This window comes from Ovis aries, chromosome 11, assembly GCF_016772045.2.
Source record: "Ovis aries strain OAR_USU_Benz2616 breed Rambouillet chromosome 11, ARS-UI_Ramb_v3.0, whole genome shotgun sequence".
NCBI classification, from domain to species: Eukaryota; Metazoa; Chordata; class Mammalia; order Artiodactyla; family Bovidae; genus Ovis; species Ovis aries.
The window spans coordinates 27,088,667-27,110,785 of NC_056064.1; the positions used below are offsets into that span (position 1 = coordinate 27,088,667).

At 48.6% G+C, this 22,119-nt stretch overlaps 1 protein-coding gene and 1 long non-coding RNA gene across 4 annotated transcripts in view; one reads left to right on the forward strand and one right to left on the reverse strand.

The window, feature by feature from the left end:
• Positions 1-22,119, reverse strand: part of LOC114116879 (uncharacterized) — a 47,474-nt gene that overhangs the window by 24,646 nt on the left and 709 nt on the right. The window contains exon 2 of the long non-coding RNA XR_003590709.3: positions 1-15,274. This exon is cut by the window's left edge and continues 18,923 nt beyond it. This is a non-coding gene — a long non-coding RNA (uncharacterized LOC114116879). The remainder of the gene's footprint in view (positions 15,275-22,119) is intronic.
• Positions 14,046-21,979, forward strand: TNFSF12 (TNF superfamily member 12). 3 transcript variants are annotated; one of them, XM_012185664.4, is made up of 7 exons: positions 14,046-14,258; positions 14,401-14,451; positions 14,992-15,064; positions 15,834-15,887; positions 15,971-16,006; positions 20,919-21,043; positions 21,238-21,979. In XM_012185664.4, exons 1-7 carry the CDS (start codon positions 14,100-14,102, stop codon positions 21,487-21,489), a joined length of 750 nt encoding a protein of 249 aa, XP_012041054.2. In that variant the 5' UTR covers positions 14,046-14,099; the 3' UTR covers positions 21,490-21,979. The 3 variants fall into 3 exon arrangements, with proteins under 3 accessions (XP_012041054.2, XP_004012708.2, XP_012041055.2); XM_004012659.4 differs by having other exon boundaries at positions 14,404-14,451; XM_012185665.4 differs by lacking the exon at positions 15,834-15,887.

The window sequence follows — 22,119 nt, forward strand, 5'->3', positions numbered from 1 at the left end:
TCAGTGGGATTTTCCAGGCCAGAATATTGGAGTGAGTTGCTGTTTCCTTCCTCAGGGGCTCTTTCTGAGTGGGTCTGAACCCACGTCTCCTGCATTGGCAGGCAGATTCTTTACCACTGAGCTATGAGGGAAGCCCTCCTTGTGCTATACTTGCAACATTTCTGTAAGTTTAAAATTGTCCAAAACAAAGTTTCAGAATAAAAAGCTGGACTTCTCTGGTGGTCCAGGGGTGAAGAATCCAACGCAGGGCACATGGGTTCAATCTCTGGTTGGAGAACTAAGATCCCGCACACTACATGCAACTAAGCCCTCGAGCTGCAACGAAGACTCAGGGCAACCAAACATAAATACTAAAAATAAACCAAAAGCTAAAACCAGTTCCAATTTAAAATACTTTGGAGTGAATTCAGTGATCAAGTGTGAAATTTCTGTATCAGCTCAACTTATGAGACCAAGTTTGGTAAAAGAAATGAATGAACCAACTTAAAGATAGTGCATTTATCTTCCTTAAAATGACTAATGAAGGAAATGAGAAGCCAAAGAGGTAGAGGCCAAGGAAAGAGGCTTTCAAAATGAGAGTGAAAAACAAAGATGTTACAAAGAAGTGAGATGTGGGCTAAGGTGTACCTGCTGAGGTGAGTAAAAGGGAGTGGTCTTCCACTAATCCCATGACTGGGGGTATACCCTGAGGAAACCATAATTGACAAGGACAAATGTACCCCAGTGTTCACTGCAACACTATTTACAATAGCTAGGACATGGAAGCAACCTAGGTGTCCATCCACAGATGTATAGATAAAGAAGGTGTGGTACATAAATACAATGGAATACTACTCAGCCATAGAAAGGAAGTCAATTCTAATGAGGTGGATGAACCTAGAGGCTATTATGTAAAGTGAAGTAAGTCACAAAGAGAAAAACAACTACTGCATATTAATGCATATATGTGGAATCTAGGAAGATGCTACTGATGAACTAGTTGCAGGCCAGTAATGGAGAGGAAGATATAGAAACAGACTTGTGCACAAAGTAAGGGAAGGAGAAAGTGGGATGAATTGAGAAAGTAGCATAGAAATATACATATGTGACCATATGTAAAATAGGCAACCAATGGGAATTTGCTCTATGACACAGGAGGCTAGAATCCGGGTGCTCTCTGACAACCCAGAGGGGTGGGACATGTGTATACCTATGGCTGATTCATGTTGATGTATGGCATAAACCAACATAACATTGTAAGGCAATTATCCTCCAATTAAAAATAAATAATTTTTTTTTAAAAAGGAGGAGTGGTCTTTGGTGGAACATTGGTTCAGCTGGCTGGTGGGTGGGGGGAGGCATAGGAGGGAGGGCCAGGAGTCATCAGCAAAGGGATGGTTTTGAATGTCTGGGGAAGGCTGAGGATGGGGAATAGGAGTGGAGGATTTTAGTTGTTTTCTTAATTGATTAGGTTTTGAGCATACAAATTTTGACCAGAAGTGTGTGGGGTGGTGGCTTGGGAGGGTGGTTATGAATAGCTAGTCCTCTCTTAGGCTTGGTATCAATTCATTCCTGTTGCCTGGGATTGTTCCAGGTATAGCATCAAAAGTTCCCCCTCCTAGGAACCTTCTCAGTCAGGATCGTTATTCTCCATTCCCAGGCTGCTCCCACCAATAAATATTCACTGGTCACTGCCAGCCTGGGAGGTTAGATTGTATTTATTCATTCAACAAGCTTTTGCTGGTGCTGAAAATACGGTGGCCAGCAAAGCAGACAGCCTCCAGCCTTACAGACCATGTGAAATTCCTTCTTTGCACTGAAGTGGTATTAATAAAACTGCTGCTGCTGCTGCTGCTGCTAAGTCACTTCAGTCGTGTCCGACTCTGTGCGACCCCATAGACGGCAGCCCACCAGGCTCCCCCATCCCTGGGATTCTCCAGGCAAGAACACTGGAGTGGGTTGCCGTTTCCTTCTCCAATGCATGAAAGTGAAAATTGAAAGTGAAGTCACTGAGTCGTGTCCAACTCTCAGCCACCCCATGGACTGCAGCACACCAGGCTCCTCTGTCCATGGGATTTTCCAGGCAAGAGTACTGGACTGGGGTGCCATTGCCTTCTCCTATTAATAAAACTGGGCCTCTTTTAAAAAAAAAGAAAATCTCATTTCCCCTCATCATAATGGTAGAAAATTTGAGAAGAAAAGCGTAAAAAGGCAGAGGAAAAAAAATCACACTGGCAGATTTCCTCTCAGTATTTTTCCTACACATTTCCCAAGTCACTTCCGATCAGTGTCCAAAAAAATGCAAGTTAATTTTCATTTTGGCCGCAAACCAAGAACAAAAAGGTTAAGTGCATTGAGTTAATTTTTCAAGCTCAAGTTAAAGGCTCTGAGGGTGATCTGCTGTCTCCAAGGGTCCAAACCTGTTTTGTTCCACTAGCGGGTGTGATCACAGACCTGGCCCAGGTGGGAAATGACTTTCTCTCCTCAGCAAGGCTTCCAGATTTGCAATTTTTCTCTTTTTCCAAATTAAAATGCTGCGTTCACTTGATAAGGAATCAAGCAGAACAGAGGCCATTACCATGGGAAACAACAGTGCGTCACCCCTGCCCGTCCTGTTCCAGCCCACCCCACTCCCTCGACCTAGAGGCAACCCTTTTTAACAGTTTCTATTTTTGTTTCTTCTGGAAGTTATTTCCAAAAATCCTAGCTCAAATGCCCATACTTTATTTCTTTATATTCTGATTTCAGTGACTGTTGATGTTCTAATATAAAACATGAGGCATTTAGTTGATTTATATTCCTTTTTCCTCTCTTCTTCCCAATGATGACTATCTATATTATTATTTTGTTTTTATTATTATTATTATTTTTTTTTTTGGCCAGGCCTCACGGCTTGTGGGGTCTTAATTCCCTGACCAGGGATTGAACCCCTGGCCCTTGCTAAAAAAACACAGGGTCCTAACCACTGGAAATTGAAAATGTTAGACCCTGACTCTTTGTGACCCCATGGACAGCAGCCTGCCAGGTTCCTCTGTCCATGGAATTCTCCAGGTAAGAAGACTGGAGTAGGTAGCCATTCCCCTCTCCAGGGGATCTTCCTGATCCGGGGATTGAACCCAGGTCTCCTGTCTTGGGCTTCCCTCACAGCTCAGTTGGTAAAGAATCTGCCTGCGATGCAGGAGACCCTGGTTTGATTCCTGGGTCAGGAAGATCCGCTGGTGAAGGGATAGGCTACCCACTCCAGTATTCTTGGGCTTAGCTGGTAAAGAATCCACCTGTAATGGGTTCGATCCCTGGGTTGGGAAGATCACGTGGAGAAGGGAAAGGCTACCCACTCCAGTATTATGGCCATGGACTAAGCCCATGAGGTCAGAAAGAGTCTCAGACATGACTGAGAGACATTCACCTTCACCTTCATCTTCACTTCCTGTGTTGCAGGCAGATTCTTTACCATCTGAGCCATGAGGGAAGAAGCCCCCTAACTACTGGACTACTGGGGTCCAGCCTCAGCAGAGTCCTGGGATACCCTCAGGATGGACGAAGTTGGTGAATGAATGAATGAAATGAATGAATGATAGCGGAAAGAATAGAAGCTGATATTCCTTGGTTTACACAGAAAGCTAATAAAGCCCCAAGACAAGGGACGTGCTTTGTTCACATAGGCCGCAGGCGCCCTCCTGGTCTCCCAAGGGAGTGAAGACGCAGAGCGCCTTCCTGTTCAGGTCTTAGAAGCCCAGGCAAATAAGTGAATGCAGAGAGCCTCTGTGCTCCAAGGGATCAGCCTGAAAAAAGAGAGTAAGAGAGAGAAAGAAAATAAGAAAGACATGGGGAGACCAAGCTTCTTCGGTGAGTGAGGCCCGTCACTTTATTTTCAGAGAGGGCTTTTATACCCTAAGTTGTACATTGAGCATAGTGAAAAATGCAGAGTCAACTCAACATTCCATCAGTATTAACTTTTATCAATACCAGGTTCCTTCCTGCAAGTCTCATTTTTTGTATATTATCTTCTGCCCCAGAGGCCTGTTAACATTTTATGACCCCTTTTTGATAAAGGTTGGTCGGCTAAAACACTTACTTTCCCTTGAAATGTTTTCTTAAATTCCTTAGCCTGCGTCACCCTTAAAGGGTTACATTTTTATGGAGGAAAGATTCAGTGGGTTACAGCAAAGAAAGAACTTATTAACTCAAAGTCTAATGTTGCTAATGCTAAAGATACTGCTTGTTTTTTCTACGTTCTGACTATATGCACTCTCAGGAACACAATGGATAAGGGATGTGAGAACTTGGCAGCAAGCATTGGCTCAACAATGTTGCAAGAGTCTGGATAAACCTGCCCAGTAAGCTAGAATGCTAACAGGGGGTTTGAAACACTCCTTTCATGCCCAGGAGATTTATCAACTAGAGCCCTAAGTTGATTTTTTCCAGAGAAAGGTGGTTGGGGATAGCACCCTGTTAATGTCGGAAGAGTTGGTGAAAGACATAAAATAGTAAGACAGATAGACTCTGGTTTTGGGGTAGATGCTCGAGCAGGTCCAGGGGATCCATCGAGTCCTCAACCCTTGCTTATCAGGTCTCCTCCGCATGACCTTCTCATGGGTGGGATGGCCCAGAGAGTCCCTCGAGTCCTGCATGACCTTGTCATGGGTGGGATCTCCCGTGCTGGCTCCTGGCACTGGACCACTAGGGATTTCCCTATTTTTGCTTTCAAATAAATTATTATATTTTGGTTCCATCTATTTACCTCGGTGTCTCTAGTGAGAGGCCAGTTTATAACTCCTTTTCTCTCCACACTTCCACATGTAAACTTTTTCTCAGCTTTTCATTTACATAGTCAAGATTTTGAATATTTACAATCATTCTAGCCACCAAAACAAAGTCTTCCAGATTTTTCTACTTTGATTCTAAAGGTTGAGGTCTAATGAAGAGTACTTGTGAATACTGGTCACACTTAGGCCAAACAATGGGCAGAATTATATTTTCCATAACTTGCCTTCAATTCTACAACCCAGGAGAATGTTTCAAGCATACAGTCAATTAAATTAAATTAATACTAGATCAGTTAAACACCATCATGTCATATTATATCTTGCCTATCATTTACATCAAGAATTTCTTTTTCAGATTTGGACTTTTCCTAGAAATTCTGATGACTTTTCTTCCTTCTCTTACTCCTTACATATGCCATATCTTTTTTTTCTTTTTCCCCAAGTGATTGTTCATACCATTTATTCAGTTTGAGCTCCATTTGCCTCTTCCTTCAATTAGAACCCATTACTCCTTAAGTTTGCTCCACAGTCATCATCCTGGCATCTTCATTCACTGATCTTTGGGCTGAGATCCACTGTTTCCTGTGTCTTATTTTGTCTTCTTTCTGGTTCACTACCACATTTCCTGGTATACACCCTCAACTTTCTAGGAGTGTAGAAGCCAACTCTGCATGTCAAAACAGCCTTTATCTGTTTGACTGGATATAGAATTCTAGATAGAAATTAATTTCTCTCAAAATTGTGCAGGCATCTCTCCACTTAATCTTCTAGGATTCAGTGTTATTGATGCAAAGTTTGTAGCCATTTTGATTCTTGTTCCTTCAGAGATGAATAGTTTTTCTCTTTAGAAATGTCTATCATCTTCCCTTTATTCTTGATATTCTGAAATTTCATGAGGAAGTATCTAGATACAGATGATTTTTCATTCATTATCTTGAGCACACAATAAACCCTTTCAGAAGGGATACATTAGTTTTAGTCTTGAAGTTATCTCTTATTCTTTTCTAAGATGTTTTCCTTCCCTTCAATTTATTCATTATTATTTTCTGGGGTTCCTAATAGCCGTGTGATCCTTCTGGATTTGTCCTCTGGGTTTGCTGACATTTCTCTGATTTCCATTTGTCACTCTTTTGCTCTCTATATTTTTTCAAGTTTTTTTATTTATTTTCGGCTGTCCTGGGATTTCACTGCTGAGTGCAGGCTTTCTCCAGTTGCAGTGAGCAGGGGCTGCTCTCGTTGCGGTGTTCGGGCTTCTCCTTGTGGCAGCTTCTCTTGTTGTGGCTCGTACGCTCTAGGGCTTGTAGGCTTCAGTAATTGCAGCACATGGGCTCAGTGGTGTCCCAGCATGTGGAATCTTCCCAGACCAGGGAGAACCTGTGTCCCCTGTGGACCACTGGACCACCTTGCTCTATTATTTTTAGAAATATTTTCCCCCCACAACTCTATGTTTTAATCCTCCTACTGAACATTTTACTTTTGCAATCACATTTTTAGTCCCTGCAAAATAATTCTCGTTCTCTGTTTCTCTTTCATATAGCATCCTGTTCTTGTTTTATGGATGTTTTGTCTTCTTGAATCTCTAAGTATAGATAGATCTTTCTCTTTGTACTCTGGATTATCTCTGTTTTCTTGTGTTACTTTTTTTTTTTTTGCTTATTTTGGTCTTTCTTTGCATGCAGATTCTCCTTATATGCATGGTGACCATTGGTAATATGTGATAAAGAACCACCTAGAATACGTATCCTCAGTGATGGCATCACCAACTCGATGGACCTGAGTTTGAGCAAGCTCCGGGAGATGCTGATGGACAGGAAAGCCTGGCATGCTACAGTCCATGGGGGTCGCAAAGAGTCGGAGACAACTGAGCGACTGCACTGAGGTATCCTCAATTATATTATTTCTTCTCTACATTTCTCTCTGGTGGAAATTGGGCCTAGAAATTCTTTGTGAATCAAGATAGGATATATAAACTGAAAGGCTCAATAGGGATAGGGAGAGTTGATGGTCAATTGTCAGTTTATTTTTCCAAGAGACTTTTGCCCAGGAAGATGAATGTTCCAAATTAACTTTACTGCTTGTTCCAGGAACTTCCAGTAAGACCCATTAGCTCTTCAGTAGAGGGCATCAACTGATGAAGAAGGAAACAGACAGAGCTGGACTCCATCTTACGCCAGGCTGCAAACACTAGGCTACACGCATGGGCATCCTCCCAAAGGACTCTGAACTTTGTGCAGGGTGTCTATAGAAATGGCATACCCATAGAAAACCAGACTCCCGGATAAAAGAGCCTCAGGACTGGTACTTGGACTCTCCATTGCCTAAAGGAGTATGCTAATTATCTCTGTAACAGAACAAAGTGGTAAATTCCATTATGTTTACCGGGATATGACCCCAGGCCTACTGATAAACATCCACTGTTTATCAAGTCTTATGACACATGACTCATGGGTTAACTTTGATCCTATCTCTCTTTTACCTTGTCCAGACTAGTTTCAAGGAATTTGGGGAGGTGGGTTTGAGCAAGTACACTTAGGGTATATAAGGTTTTCACAAAAACTGGTCGGGGTCCTTGGCTAAGAGGAGACTCTGCCTTGGGCCCTCTGGTGTAATAAACTGCACTCCACTATCTGCACTGTCCTTCTGAGTGAATTTGTTTCCCAGAACGCATGGCTACAACATTTGGTGCATTGGCCAGGAAACTCCTCACTTTGAGGAGACAAGTTCCATTTGGGACTATTCTGAGGCCTTGCAGCTTGAATCTTCTAGAGGGGGAAGATGCCTCGCCCTTCTGGAAGGATTCTGCCTCTCAATGCCTGGAGCTTTCACATTAGCAGGTAGTGGACGGCAGCAGGGAAACGGAGCGCTCAGGTGAGGAGGAACCCACCCGGCAGGTTGGAAGAGGGGGCCTGATCACCCCACCCCCCTGGGAGGGACCAGAAGGAACGGGGACCCACAGGAGCCTGGAGTAGCCAGGGGGTGATTGCTTGGTACACAGGTCAAGGAGCTTAGGAAGGGAATTTGCCAAGGTCATTAAGGAGGTGTGTCCACACCATCTCAGGGAAAATTATTACCAGCCATAGCCAGGGGATTTTTAGGATAGGAAATTGGTCGTTGTATGCTCATATTCTGCCCTCCCCCAGGAGGTGTCCCATCTGCTGTGAAATGCTTGACCCCCTTGGAATTGTCAGGCTAGAAGGAGGGGGATACATAAGTGAGTATGAATTGGCTTTCCGGAGACAGCCTGGGACATAGGATATTTAACCCATCTATGTTTTCATCCGCACCTGATCAAGCTCACCAAGGCAGAACGGATTTTAAGGGAGAAACAGTCTTGGACCACATGGTGTTCTGGTTCGGCCTTGCTGACCAGCAGGTGAAGGCACGCCCTTTCTCCTTCTCCCTCTGAGATCTGACAGGATTTGGACAAGGATGACTTGCCCCTCCCCCAAACTGGATGAAGACGCGCCCACTGGCCCAGTGCTCCACCAGGACCGGAGGCCGCCTCAATGCTCCATCCAGGGCCAGGTGAAGTTCCTGCAGCAGCTGCTGCCCTTCCGCCAGCTCTCCCACAGGTCATAGAGACGCCACCTTGGTGGGCTCCGATCCTGTGGCAGAAGCCTCTGGCCAACACTTCCAGGATCCAGCTCCAGCCCAAGCTATACCCGCTTTTCCAGGTGAGTATGACAGGAAGGGGAGGGAGATGTTTGAAATTAAGTAGAGGCTGCGCTCTGCCAGAGAGCCGGAGGGAACTGACAAGAGAGATTTGCAATGCTAGCTGCTGCTCTGGGAAAGTCTATCTCGGGCCCTCTGGAAAACCTCCTCTGCCCCAGGGACAGGACAGTCCTTCAACCAGTCCCAAGGGAGTCCCCGGCCCATTACAGCCAAAGCAGTGTGCCTAGTGCCGAGGTTTCGGCCACTGGAAGAATAAATGCCCTAAGGCAAGAAAGGAAGAGGAAGCTCCTGCAGTTGTGGGGCTTGCTGGCTTGGAAATTAAATAGGGCTGCCGGGGCTCAGAGATATCAGGTCCCCAGAGCCCATGGTAACCTTAAAAGTGGGGGACCAAAACAGTGACTTCATGGTGGATATAGGAACAGAACTGTCGGTAGTAACAAAACCTGTGGCACCACTGTCCAAAAAGACTATCGCTGTAACTGGGGTATCCGGAGAAGAGATGATTAAATCATTTTGCCAGCCCAGAAAATGTCAGATGGCGGGGCACCAAGTGATTCATGAATTCCTCTACAGTCCTGAGTGCCCAATAGGAAGAGACTTGCTCTCCAAACTAGGAGCACAAGTGACTTTCTCCCCTGAGGAGACGCCTACCTGCCGGATGGGCACTATGACTTATTTGTTCTCTCTCTCAAGACCCCCCAAGATGAGTGGAGGTTGCATGAGCCTGGTCCGGGTGGGCAGGAAGAACATGAGAGCTAGCTAACTCAATTACTCCCTGAGGTCTGGGCGGAAGATAACCCCCTCCTCACCCCAGGCTGGCTAAACATCAAGCCCCAGTGATAACAGAACTCAAACCAGGCACCATCTCAGTTAGAAAGTGCCAGTACCCGCTACCGATAGAGGCTTGGGCCGGCATACTGCCCCACATCAATAGACTGAAACAAGCGGGCACTGTAGTAGCGTGCCAGTCGGCTTGGAATACACCGATCCTGCCAGTCAGAAAGGAAGAAGGACAGGACTATAGGCCTGTACAAGATCTCAGGCTAGTCAACCAGGCTACTGTGGCTTTACACCCCACTGTTCCAAACCCCTATACCTTACTTAGCCTCCTCCCGCCAAGGACTAAAGTTTATACTTGCCTAGATCTCAAGGGTGCCTTCTGCATACTCCTCGCCCCAGCGTCACAGCCCATCTTTGCCTTTGAATGGGAAGATCCAGTTGGGGGCACGAAACAACAGCTCATCTGGACTCCCTGACAAGGGTTTAAGAACTGCCCAGTCATTGGGGAAGCCTTGCCTTCTGACCTGGACTCATTCCATCTGGAAGAGTATGGATCTTGGCTCATACAATACATGGATGACCTATTGCTGGCTGCAGAGACCAAGGAAAATCGTTGGGAAGGGACAAAAGCACTGCTCTAGCTGCTGATGGAAGCAGGTAACCGGGGGTCGAAGAAGAAGGCACAGATCTGCAAGGAGGAGGTAAGGTATCTGGGGTTTGTTTTAAAGAAGGACACAAGCTTCAGACCCTAGTTGGGTCCTGTGTACTGATGGCACTAGCCTGATAAAACAAGGACAATGGCTGTCAGGTTAGCCAAAGCAGAAGGGGCCATCAAGACTGAAAAGGGATAGTGGGAATTGCCAAGTGGCAAATTATTGGTACCAGAGGAGCTGGCACACACTCTGGTAAGCCAAACACACCAAGCGACCCACCTAGGCCATGCTGCCTGCTCACAGGTTAATGCTGCCTCTCGGGTATTCAGACAAAAACCTCTGGGTATTCAGCTGAAAGGCATGCTGCCCTTTGAACACCTGGGAGTGGACTTCACTGAAATGAAACCTCACCGACACTACTGTTACCTGCTGGTTATGGTATGCACGTTTTCAGGATGAGTAGAAGCTTTCCTACCTGCACTGGAAGAGCATCAGAAGTAGCTCGGTGCCTGCTTAGAGAAATGGTTTCCAGATTTGGGCTTCCTACCAGCATTGGTTCAGACAACGGCCTGGCTTTTGTAGCTGATTTAGTACAGTAAGCAAAACTTTAATCATCAAATGGAAACTGCACGCTGCATATAGGCCCAGAGTTCTGAGATGGTGGAATGAACCAACCGGACACTTAAAGAGACTCTCCAAGTGGATCACAGAGACTGACTGCTCCTGGGTGGACTTGCTTCGGACGGCTCTGCTCAGACTCAGGATGACCCCACAGTCCCAGGGCTATTCTCCATACGAAATTGTGTGTGTGAGGCCACCTCCCATAATAAAACAGGTGTCAACAAATTTGCCTCAGGTAAGGGGGGATAGGATTTCACAGCAGATGGAACTGGGTAAGGTAATAAATTGGATAACTAAGTTTGTACAAGAAAGGGTGCCGTTCCCCCTTGGGGAAGAGATTCATGAGTTTATGCTTGGTGACCAAGTATGGGTCAAAGATTGGAAACTTGATTTACTAGCCCCTCGGTGGAAGGGCCCTTATTCTAACTACCCCTACTGCAGTTAAAGTTGCAGGTATTTCCCCTTGGATCCATCATAGGAGGGTAAAGTTAACATACCACGCAGACCCAGAAAACGCTGAGTAGACGGCACAGAGGGACCCCGCTGACTCTCGAGAGACTAAGACCATCCTTAAGAGGAAGGGAAAGAAGATCCCAGATGAGCCCCTTGAGGATGAAGCTGCATAATTAACTCCTGCTGCTTGGTCTCATCGACGTGCACATTCCTACGCCAACTCACACAATACCTCCGTTGGGTATGTGGGGCTCTGCCTCTGTCTGTGATGGATGGACTTCCCTGGTGGCTGTCACTGCTCCGCCAAAGAGATTTTAAACCACTCCACTCTTTTCTGGGACACAATCATAATCTCTCCCTGCTCTCTGGGTGTAAGCTAGACCTAGTCAATAGACTCAGGTCATAGGGTTACATTTGATATACATGCCAGTGTAACAAAAGCCTAACCTACAATAAGTCCTGGTAAATCTACCTTATTTACATGCTAGGTGGACAAGATCTGTGTTTCAATGGTATAAGTATATTGCTGCCTTATTCATACCCTCTATAGGGACAAACAGATATGATTAAAGTAGAGGCCTTGACTAATTTCACAAAACAGGCCCTCCTAGATAGAACAAAAGCCATCCAAGCCTTAATGAAGAGCAAATCCAAATGAGAAAAACAGTAATTCTAAATAGAATGGCTTTGGACATACAGCTGCTCAAGGAGGGACCTGTGCTATAATTAAGGTTGAATGTTGTGTATGCATTCCTGACTTATCTGGCAATGTATCAACTACTTTAGATGTCATGAAAAACCAGGTAAAAGCAATGTCAAATGAAAACATTCCTTTCTGGACTTTGGTCCTATCTTGGGTGAAGGGCGATTGGTGGAAAACTATATTTACCATTGTTATAGTTGCCTTGATAGTTCTGCTTTGTGGACCCTGAATTTTACAATGTATTCAACGTATCCCGATGAATAATGCTCATAATATGAGTTAAGAGCATCAAGAGGAGGGAATGAAGGAGGAAACAGACAGAGCTGGACTCCATCTTAGGCCAGGCTGCCAACATTAGGCGACAGGCATGGTCACCCTCCCAGTGGACTCTGAACTTTGTGCCCGGTGTCTATAGAAGTGGCATACCCATGGAAAACCAGACCCCTGGATAAATGTGCCTCAGGACTTGCACTTGGATTCTCCCTTGCCTAAAAGAATATGCTAATTATCTCTGTAACAGAACAAAGTGGTAAATTCCATTATGTTTATCAGGATACGACCCCAGGCCTATTGATAAATATTCACTGTTTACCTGGTCTTGTGACAGATAAATGGGTTAACTTTGATCCTCTCATTTACCTTGTCCTGACTAGTTTCAAGGAATTTGGGGAGGTGGGTTTGAGCAAGTACACTTAGGGTATATAAGGTTTTCACAAAAAACTTGTTGGGGTCCTCAGCTAAGAGGAGACGGCCTTGGGCCCGCCGGTGTAATAAACGGCATTCCACTATCTGCATTGTCCTTCTGAGAGAGTTTGTTTCCCTGAAGGCGAGGCTACAACACTGACAGGTTGCATCCTAGACTATTTGAACCCCTCACCTGGAAATCCTCATTTTTATGGTGTTCATTCTAAATTATTATATCACAACCCTAACCAACCCCTGTTTCTACCTAGCATGCAAAGACCTGCTTTACACCAGATTTCAAAGTCTTAGGAAATGTTGTGGCCTTACTTATCTCCCTGTGAAGTGTTGTCAGACTGTCAAGGGATAAGTAATAAACTTGGCTTTGGGTGGTCCAGGGTTAAGACTTAACAAACTGGAGTTCCAGTGGTTAAGACTCCACACTCCCAATGGAAGGGGCATGGGTTCCATCCCAGGTCAGGGAGCTAAGATCCTGCAGACTGTACGGCAGGGTGTGAAAAAAACAAAAAAGAAATTGCAAGTAAATTTGAAGATCTAATTGTCTTTATTCAACCTTCAGGAATCAGGGATCAGAAAACATCCCATTTAACAAGCAGACAGGCCTTCCAACGAAACAAAGGGATCTTCTATAGAGACAAGGTGTGTATCAGCAAAAGAAAGAATTGATTCAGGCAAGGTCACCTGGTCACCTTCCCTTTGGGGTGAGGAAGGGCAGGGGTCTTATCCAGCCGACTACCTCCTCACTAGGGTGGATCAGGGAAATTCCAGACTAATTGGTTTAAATTGCTGCTGCTAAGAGAGACTGAAACTTCCATTAGCTCGGGTGTGGTGTTTTGGTCTTGCTACAGGTGGCTCCGCACAAGGGACTCCATCTGGGGTCGATTTAAAGCGACCTCTGTGACCTCCTTGTAGCTCCTCGCTGAGCTCAGGTAACCCCTATTATTTGCATAAGTGGCTCGTGAGTTTCCAGAGAGGTCCATTTGGGGAACACACTTGGGGTGGGGGTGGGGGCACACAGTTCCCGGCGCACAGTTCTGGAAGCTTGCTCTCCTCAGGTGCAGGATGCTGGGGTTTAAATCAACTACCAATGGATTTGCTACAAGAAGTGGAAACCCAGCCTGCACTAATGCCAGACCTCAGCTCTTTTCGTTACTTGCAGGAGGAGGATGTCTTTAGGTGCAGCTGCTAAAATCCGAATGTGCCTTGGCTTCTGTGTTGACTGAGGGAATAATAAGACCAGCCACATGTAGCCTTGTCACCTTGGCCTGCAGGCCTAATTTAGCAATCTCGCTCGGAGAGGACTAGACCCGCCGCACTTGCGGCGGTGTTCCCGCCCCGCCACCGGCACCCAGGCTGCCGTGGAGTTTCTGCTGTTTCAACCCTCGCTCCCCTCTCTCCCTCCGGCCGGCCGCCCGCGTGGAGAGAGCTCAGCCGCACACCCCAGCTCGCCCGCTGCGCACTCACACACACATCGCCACGCTTTTCCGCGCTCGGGAGGTGCGTGCCTCCGGCCGGGACCCGCTCTGCCCTCTTCAAGCCGAGCGGCGCGCGCCCGGGTCCGTGCGCTGCGCTCGGCCCAGCTCGCAGTTTAATCACCAACAGTGTCCGGTTTCCTGTCCTCATCCCCCACCCCACCCCCGCCAACCCTGCTCCCGCCCCGTTTCCCTGGCCCCTCCCTCTCCCCGGCCAGATCCGCCCGCCGGCTCCCCCTCCCCCGATCCCTTGGGTCCAGGGATGGGGGGCCGGTGAGGCAGGCACAGCCCCCGCCCCATGGCCACCCGTCGGATCCAGAGGCGGAGGGAGCGCCGGGGGGAGCCGGGCACCGCCCTGCTGGCCCCGCTCGTGCTGGGCCTGGGCCTGGTGCTGGCCTGCCTCGGCCTCCTGCTGGCCGTGGTCAGCCTGGGGAGCCGGGCATCGCTGTTTGCCCAGGTGAGGCCCGGCTGCACACCCCTCCCTGGGACTGTGCCGAACATCTGATGGGGCCGGTGGGCAGGCGGGGAAAGGGGCCAGGAAGGTGGGTGGAGGGTGAGATGTCAGGTGGAGAAGGACAAGGTAGCTGCCTCCTTCCCAGCAGGAGCCTTCCCAGAGGGACCTGGTGGCAGAGGAAGACCCGGACCCGCTGGTGAGTGGGGGGTGGGTGCTGGCTACCTGGTTGCTGGGCATGGGAAGTGTGTGCCCCGCTTGTGCCAGCCATGTGTGTGGGGTGTGTGTGCATCAGCCCTCTAATGCCTGGGTTCATGAGAGTGACAACTGTGTGTAAGGGGTTTGTGCCCCCTTGGTGTCAACCAAGTACCAAGTGTTTACTGGCCATGGGGGGCGTGGGAGTGTGAGATGCAGGAGCCTGCTATGGAAGAGGGATGCTGGCTGTGTGTGCAGGGTGTGTACTCATTTTGCACACTGACTGGGTGTGGGCGTGTGTGTGATGTACCAATTGCTGGTTGAGGGGAGCGGACTAGGGGGATGTGGCTGGTCTTGGGGGAGAGGGGTGAGGGCTGATCCCTGACCCCAAGAACTTGCCTCCCGGTGGCCTCGGCTGCTCTTGGCTGAGGGACTCGGTCCTCTTGCGACTGGGCCTCTTGTGACGGCCCCCGGTCGGTCTTAGTTTGTGTCTCCTGGAGTCCCTGGTGAGATCCTGGTTTAGCTGTGTCCTTAACGCTCTTAGGACCTGAACCCCCAGCCCGAGGAAAGCCAGGATGCTGTTCCTTTCCTGAAACTGGTTCGGCCTCGCAGAAATGGTGAGCAGCCCTTTATCCCAACCATCGGTTCAGTTCAGTTCAGTCGCTCAGCTCAGTTGTGTCCGACTCTGCGACCCCGTGAATAGCAGCACGCCAGGCCTCCCTGTCGATCACGAACTCCCGTAGTTCACTCAGACTCACGTCCATCGAGTAATCATAATATCATGGAGGCTTCTGGACTCACTATCGGTTTTGTTCATCATAAAAGCCCTGTGAAGCAGGCAGAGCAAAACCCATTATCCTTGCTTATGGGTAGAGAAACTGACGCACAGAGTGAAAGGGGGGTTCGGAGTCACAGAGACTCAAACCTAGAATTCTGACCCTCCCTCGGAAGCTCCTTCCATTGCATAGACCTGCTTCTCACTCAGACCCCACCCTGAATATGAAGGCGGGTGGCCAGGAGTTAGGAGAGCTCCTGAGGTCCTGATGAAGAAGAGGTAGGGGAATCAGAGGCCCGAACCCCCAAAAGCAAAGACTTATGACTGGGGTGACCCTGTGACCATGTATCCAGGCTTGCAGGCTTACACCTGTGGGCTCAATGTGATGATTAATAATCCCCTTTGTGCTCAGAAGCATCCCACTTCGGATGATAAATTATCAGTGGCTATACCTGTGGAGGAAGATAAGGCCTGTGGTTCTGAGACCAGGAGACTGAACAAAAATAAGGATGCCAGGGTACCGGGGGGAATGGGGCTGAGAGAGTAGCTCCTGGCCACCCACCCCCAGACATGGGGACTGCTTGGCCCATCTGTCTTTCCTTGATCCTCAGCATCTAAAGGCCAGAAACCACGGGCGCGCAGAGCAGTTGCAGCCCACTATGAAGGTGGGTGATGGGGAGCCATGCCCAGGGAGAAGGGGTGGCTGGGTGCAGGGCAGGGCTCACCACCCCTTACCTGTGTCTTACAGTTCACCCACGACCAGGACAAGACGGAGCACAGGCAGGTGAGGCCCCGCCCCGCCTCTGAGCTCTTCTCTTACCCTCACAGCCCTGGCCTTCTGGACAAGGGACCCCCTCCAAAGACTTGATTCCCACCCACATCCCCACCTTCAACATCAGAAACTCCAAAAGCCAGTTCAAAATGCTTAGGGCTCGCTTCTCTTGGCTCCCAAAACTGGACTTTCTCCATGACTCAAACATGGGACCCCAGGGAGACCCCTTCCTCTTTCAGAGACCAGGCAGATTCCCACCCCTCTCCCCCAGCAAACCACCAGCTGGGCTTTTCTTTCAGCCCTCGCTCATCTCCAAGAAGCATCTTTGATTTTTTTCCCTCTTCTTTCCCTTCCATACTCCAAGAGTTTTTGTGCTCTGATCATTTTTCTCTAAATATTTCCGCTCTGATATTCTTTTCCATCCCTACCCCACCCCTACCTAGGCACCATGACCTCAGAACCTCAAACTCAGTCTCCAGCTCCTTCCCCATTCTAGACTTTCCCCACCCCTACTGTGTCCCACCTGTGTTGCCAAGTTCAGCCTCCTTAAGCCTGTCCCCCATTCTTCTATTGCTTTTCTGCTTGGCTTTCAGCCTCTCCACGCTCTGGTCTCAACCTGTCTTCCTGGCACATTCTTATGCCCTCTCCACACTTGTTGGCTGACACCCCCTCCCCACCAATGTGCTTCTTCTGGACTTTGGACATACTGTTCGTTCACCTGGAATTCCCTTCCATGTGACAGGCCAGGAGGCAAGATACGAGAGTGTCTTAGTCTAGGGCTGGCAGCTGAGATGGAGAGAAGTAAATGGATTCAGTGTGTAGATTGAAGAGAAGGACTTGGTAGAGCAGGATAAGGCAGGGGGAAGGAATGACTTCTAGATTTTTAACTTGGGCATCTTTGAGAATAATGGTGTCTTTTATTAAAGGGGTGTTAACCAGGAAGGAAATAGGTTGGGGGGGCATGTAAATTAATAATTGAATTTGAGAGCTAATAATAACTAAGTGGATAAATGATAATAAACAAGTGAGTTTCACAAATAGTTAGCTGGACTTGGTGAGTGGCTCAGGCCTGGGCAGGGTGTGTAGAGTCAGGAGTCGTAACCAGATGGATGGTATTTAAAGCTACAGGACTGGATGAGACATCCACGAGGGAAGTGGGCCCCACAAGGAAAGCCCTGAGGCTCTTGGAGCAGAGTAGGAGGATCCAGCAGAGACTGAGAAGCAGCCGGAGAGAGGGGAAGAAACCCAGGGAGGGCAGTGTCCTGGAGTCTCAGAAGACATAGTTTCAAGAAGGAGGATGTGGCTGTCTATGTTGAATGCAGCTGAGTGGTCACATGAGATGAGAACAGAGAAATGACTGCTGCATTTAGTAACATTCAAAGCCAACTGGTGACCTTGACAAGGGCGGTGGCTGGTGTGGTTACGTTGGAAGCCAGTGTGGATGGGTTAAGAGAAAATCGGAAATAGGAATCAGAGACAGTGACAACCTTCTCCAGAAGTTTCTCTGTGACAGGACCAGAGAAATGGGCCAGGAGGCAGAGAAGGATGTGAGTCCAGGAAAAGTTCAGTCCTTAAGAAATACTGCCTAAATCATAGCTACCTATTCAGTGTTTAATCTCATCTAATCCTTGAAAGAGTCCTAAAAGGAAGATAATCCAGCCATCTCTTTTTTACAGATAGAGATGACCGGAACCTGTCCAGGTCATGATGATGCTAAGAGGTGGGGCCAGGATTTGAATCCAGCTAGCTGTGCTTGTGTTCCAGACATTGCGTGAGAGGCGATTCCCAGTGCAGGGATGGGGGAACCTGCAGGCAGCATTCAAGAAGGTGGGAGGGGGTGGACTCCAGAAGGAAGAAGGGGATGGGATGTGTCATCTCATCTCCATAAGAGGGTCAGTGGTGATCACAAGAACAAGTCGGTTTGTGGTTTGGGTGGGAGGACAAAAGGTAGCCCTTACCTGATGCCTTTGGGGTCCTCTGGAGATTGAGGGAGATGGGCAGGAGGGACAGTGAAAAGTAAGCCTAGCAGGGAAAAAAGGGTGATTGCCGGGCAGTAAAGAACGAAATTTAGTGATACCATGGTCTCAGGCACACCATGCCCTTAGCCACAATGAGCTCAAACTAGTTCCCTAGCCAGGAATGCCCTTTCTCCTTCTTCCCCCTACTCTTCATGCCTCAGGCCAGCCTTCCTCCCTTCTCTCTGCACCATTATTTCAGCAGTTACCCAGACATTTACTCATTCGTTGACTCAGCACACATGAGCTGAGATGCTACTGTTTGTATGCACCCAGCTAGGTGCCCACACTGAGTAATATCCAGACCTATTTGCAAGGAACTGCTGTCTAGGAGAGGAGGCAAGCATATAAATTTGTAAATTACAATGTGATATGACAAGAATAATAATGAAAGTAGCAAGAGACACATGGCCAGTACAGAGGAAGACAACTTTACAATGGAGTCAGGGACTCTTTCCCAAGGAGGCATGGGCTCTTACCCAAGTGTGAGTATAAGACGGACAGAGGGGCAGGGCCACTTGTACAAAAGCCCAGAATTTGCCAAGAGTCTGATGAGGCTGGAGGACGGGGAGCAAGCGGCTCGATGTGGTGGAGGAGACAGATCCAGACGAGCAGGATGGGGTGAGGCTGGAGAAGCATATGGAGCCAGGTCACAGTTGGAGTCTGGAGGTTCTTCTGAAGTCAAAGCAGAAGAGTCTCACGTCTGCATTTGAGAAACATCACTCTATGCCTCTGTGTAGTGTGGCGAGTAAACTGGAGCAGGCAGTTTACTCCCGGTGGAAACAGGGAGCCTAAAGAGGAAGGAGCCTGAACAGAGTCCCAGTGAGAAATGGCCGAGTCCACACACACAGGGGAGGGAGACAGCTACTTAGGTGGCAGGCTTGCTAGCAACTGGTGATCAGTGGATAAAGCTGGTGAAGGAGAGAGAGGCTTGGGTGCTTGATAAGAGGTAGAACCAGGAGCCCAATGTGGAATGCAGTCAAGCAAATTTGGGGTTGGGGGGCAGGCTCAGTTTTGGTCTAGGTGAGTTTGCAGTGGGGAGCATGGGGAGGTTACTCTAATGGCAGGCAGGTAGCAGTGTCAGGCAGGGCAGGCACGGGCAGAGCTGGAGACTCAGATTGGAGTCTTGTGAAATAAAAGCCAAGGCAACCCATAGGTAGGGATGAAAATGCCCTGTGAGCATTATGTTCCTGAGAAAGGAACCAGGAGAGCGCCCCGGGGCAGGCAGAAGATGGGGGTGCCGGGAAGGAAGCTTCCCAGGCTACCGAGATGAGGTGCCGGAAGCCCCGGAGAGCAGCCTGTGGACCCAAACAAGAGACAGATGCCCCTACAGCCTCTTCCTCCTCTGTTTTCTTCCCACCAGCATGTGCTTGGTGTCTGCTCAGAGCAGGCCCAGCTGCAGGGCCTGAGGTGCAGTAACCAGACCAGTTCCCCTGCTCCTTGGGGGAGGCAGACCCCAAACTATCACAGAAGGAAATAAAGATGATTTCTGTCCTTGGGGACTGCTATGAGAGAGATGCGGTGAGTGGAGAGTTTAACGGAGACTAGCTATTAATATTTCAGACTGGGAGGCCTGGGGAGGTCACTCAGAGCGACCAGACTGACTAAAGGGAGGGAGGAATCCTAGGGGGAGGGAAGAGCAGTAAAAACCCTGTGGAAACAGTGAGCTTGGTGCCTGGCAGGAACAGAAAGTGGGCCTGAGGGCCTGGAGTCTTGTGACTTGGAGGAATGTGTGAGATTAGATCTGAGAGGTAAACAGGGGTGGCTCATGGAGGGCTGGGAAGTCACTTGAGACCCTGCTTTGTCATTTGATTCTTTGTCTTCTTTACAACTTGCAATTACCTTTACTCTAGTTTTGTTGTTGTTAATGGCTTTATTGAGATATAATTCACATACTATACGATTCACCTTTTTAAAATGTACAGTTAAGCTTTTAGTATAGTCACAGAATTGTATGACCATCACTACAGTAATTTTAGAGAGTTTTCATGACCTCAAAAAGAAACCCTGTACGCTTCACCCACCACACTGTATTTCCCTGATCTCCTCCAGCCCTAAGCAACTGCTAATCTACTTTTTGTCTCTATGTATTTGTTTATTTGGAAATTTCATGTGCATGCGTGTTCAGGCACTTAGTCATGTCTGACTCCCTGCGACCCCATGGACTGCAGCCCTCCAGGCTCCTCTGTCCATGAGATTCTCCAGGCAAGAATACTGGAGTGGGTTGCCATTTCCAACTCCAGGGGATCTTCCAGACCCAGGGATCGAACCCCCATCTCTTGAGTCTCCTTCACGGGCATGCACATTCTTTACCATTGTGCCACCTGGATATTCATAGAACATGTGATCCTTTGTGACTAGCTTCTTTCACTTAGCATAGCGTTTTCTTGTTTCCTCCACATTGTAGCCTGCATTAGTACTCCATTTCTTTTTATCCCATTGTATGGACTTAACACGATTTTCCTTATCCATTCATTAATGGATGGAGGTTTGGGTACCATTTTATTAGTTTTTTTTTTTTTAATCTTTTTCCCTTTTGATTATCTTTAATTTTAATAACCCAAGGAATATATGATTCAAGTAAAGCATCCATACCTTCTCCAAGTAAAAGAGCAAATGGTGCAGACACAACCTATAAAAGCCCCCATGCTTCTTGAGTCCTACTCCTCTCTCCAGAAGCAGCTGGTGAGAACTTGCTGTCTATCATTCTAGTCCTCTATGTCGGGTTTCTTCCCCTAACTTCCTATCACACTCCCAGCTCCTTAGGCCGCGGCTCTTCCCTTCCCCTGGGCCTCCTAGATATCTTCTGGGTAAAGTGGGCCCAGAGGTTTATAAACTCAGTGTCTCATCAGCCAGTGTGAGAAAGTTCTCTAGAGGGATTTCCCCTGTCTCTGAACACCCACATTCAGGTGTGGACGGGACGGTGAGTGGCTGGGAGGAGGCCAAAATCAACAGCTCCAACCCCCTGCGCTATGACTGCCAGACCGGGCAATTTATGGTCACCCGGGCTGGGCTGTACTACCTGTACTGTCAGGTAAGCCCCACCTGGCTCCACGGGTAAAGCCGGAACTGAAGGAGAAGGGTTGGGCTTCGGGGTTGGGGGCAAGTTAAAGGTGGGGAGGGGGAGCGTGGGGTTTGGGCTGAGAGGAGCCTTGGGCCTCTCAGGACACCTGAGATGAAGCCGAGGGCCAGCAGACCCTGAACTCTGCCCCTCCCCTGCCTCCCCAGGTGCACTTTGATGAGGGGAAGGCTGTCTACCTGAAGCTGGACTTGCTGGTGGATGACACGCTGGCCCTGCGCTGCCTGGAGGAATTCTCGGCCACTGCGGCCAGTTCCCCTGGGCCCCAGCTCCGTCTCTGCCAGGTGTCAGGGCTCTTGCGCCTGCGGCGAGGGTCCTCCCTGCGGATCCGCACCCTCCCCCAGACCCAACTCAAGGCTGCCCCCTTCCTCACCTACTTTGGACTCTTCCAAGTTCACTGAAGGGCCCCGGTTTCCAGGTGGCTTGTCCCCACGGCCGCTCTCTGAGCACCCCTGTCCCCTCTGTCCCACCCTGAGCTGCTCCTCCCCCAGACCTGCCTCTACCCCCGGAAGGCTGCCAGGGCTCACGTGATGTCCGTGCCACTCAAATATTCCCAGCCTCGCTGACAGCTCTCCCCACCTCCAGCTCTCCACCTCACTAGCTCCCCAGCCCCATTTATCTCCTGACTCCCCAACCCTGGCTGCAGCCCCCCAGGACACTGTGTTTACTGTACTCTGGGTGATGATGGGTCGTGCATACCCCCTCTTCAGCCACTAAGAGGGGCCAGATGCCAGAGAGACTGGGACTAGGCCAGGAGTTCCCGAATGTGAGGGGTCAGAGACCAGGACAGGCTCCTCCCCTGATAATTCCCTGTGGATTTTTAAAACAGATATTATTTTTATTATTATTGGGACTAAATGTTGATAAGTGGATATTAAAGAGAATATGTCATGGTTGCTGTCTTTATTGGGGCTTAGGGGATATCCTCAGGGTAGCTGAGGGCCAATGGAAGGTGGGGGTCTGGGAGGTGGGGGGTGGGGGAAGACGGTCACCTGGAATTCCAGGACGACATCCAGGCTTGGGCATGGAGA

Coding starts and splice junctions, on each gene's coding strand:
- TNFSF12 (XM_012185664.4), top strand. CDS start 14,100: ATGGCCACCCGTCGGATCCAGAGGCGGAGGGAGCGCCGGGGGGAGCCG. Junction 14,452..14,991: donor AGGAAGACCCGGACCCGCTG/GTGAGTGGGGGG, acceptor TAACGCTCTTAG/GACCTGAACCCCCAGCCCGA. Junction 21,044..21,237: donor TGTACTACCTGTACTGTCAG/GTAAGCCCCACC, acceptor CTGCCTCCCCAG/GTGCACTTTGATGAGGGGAA.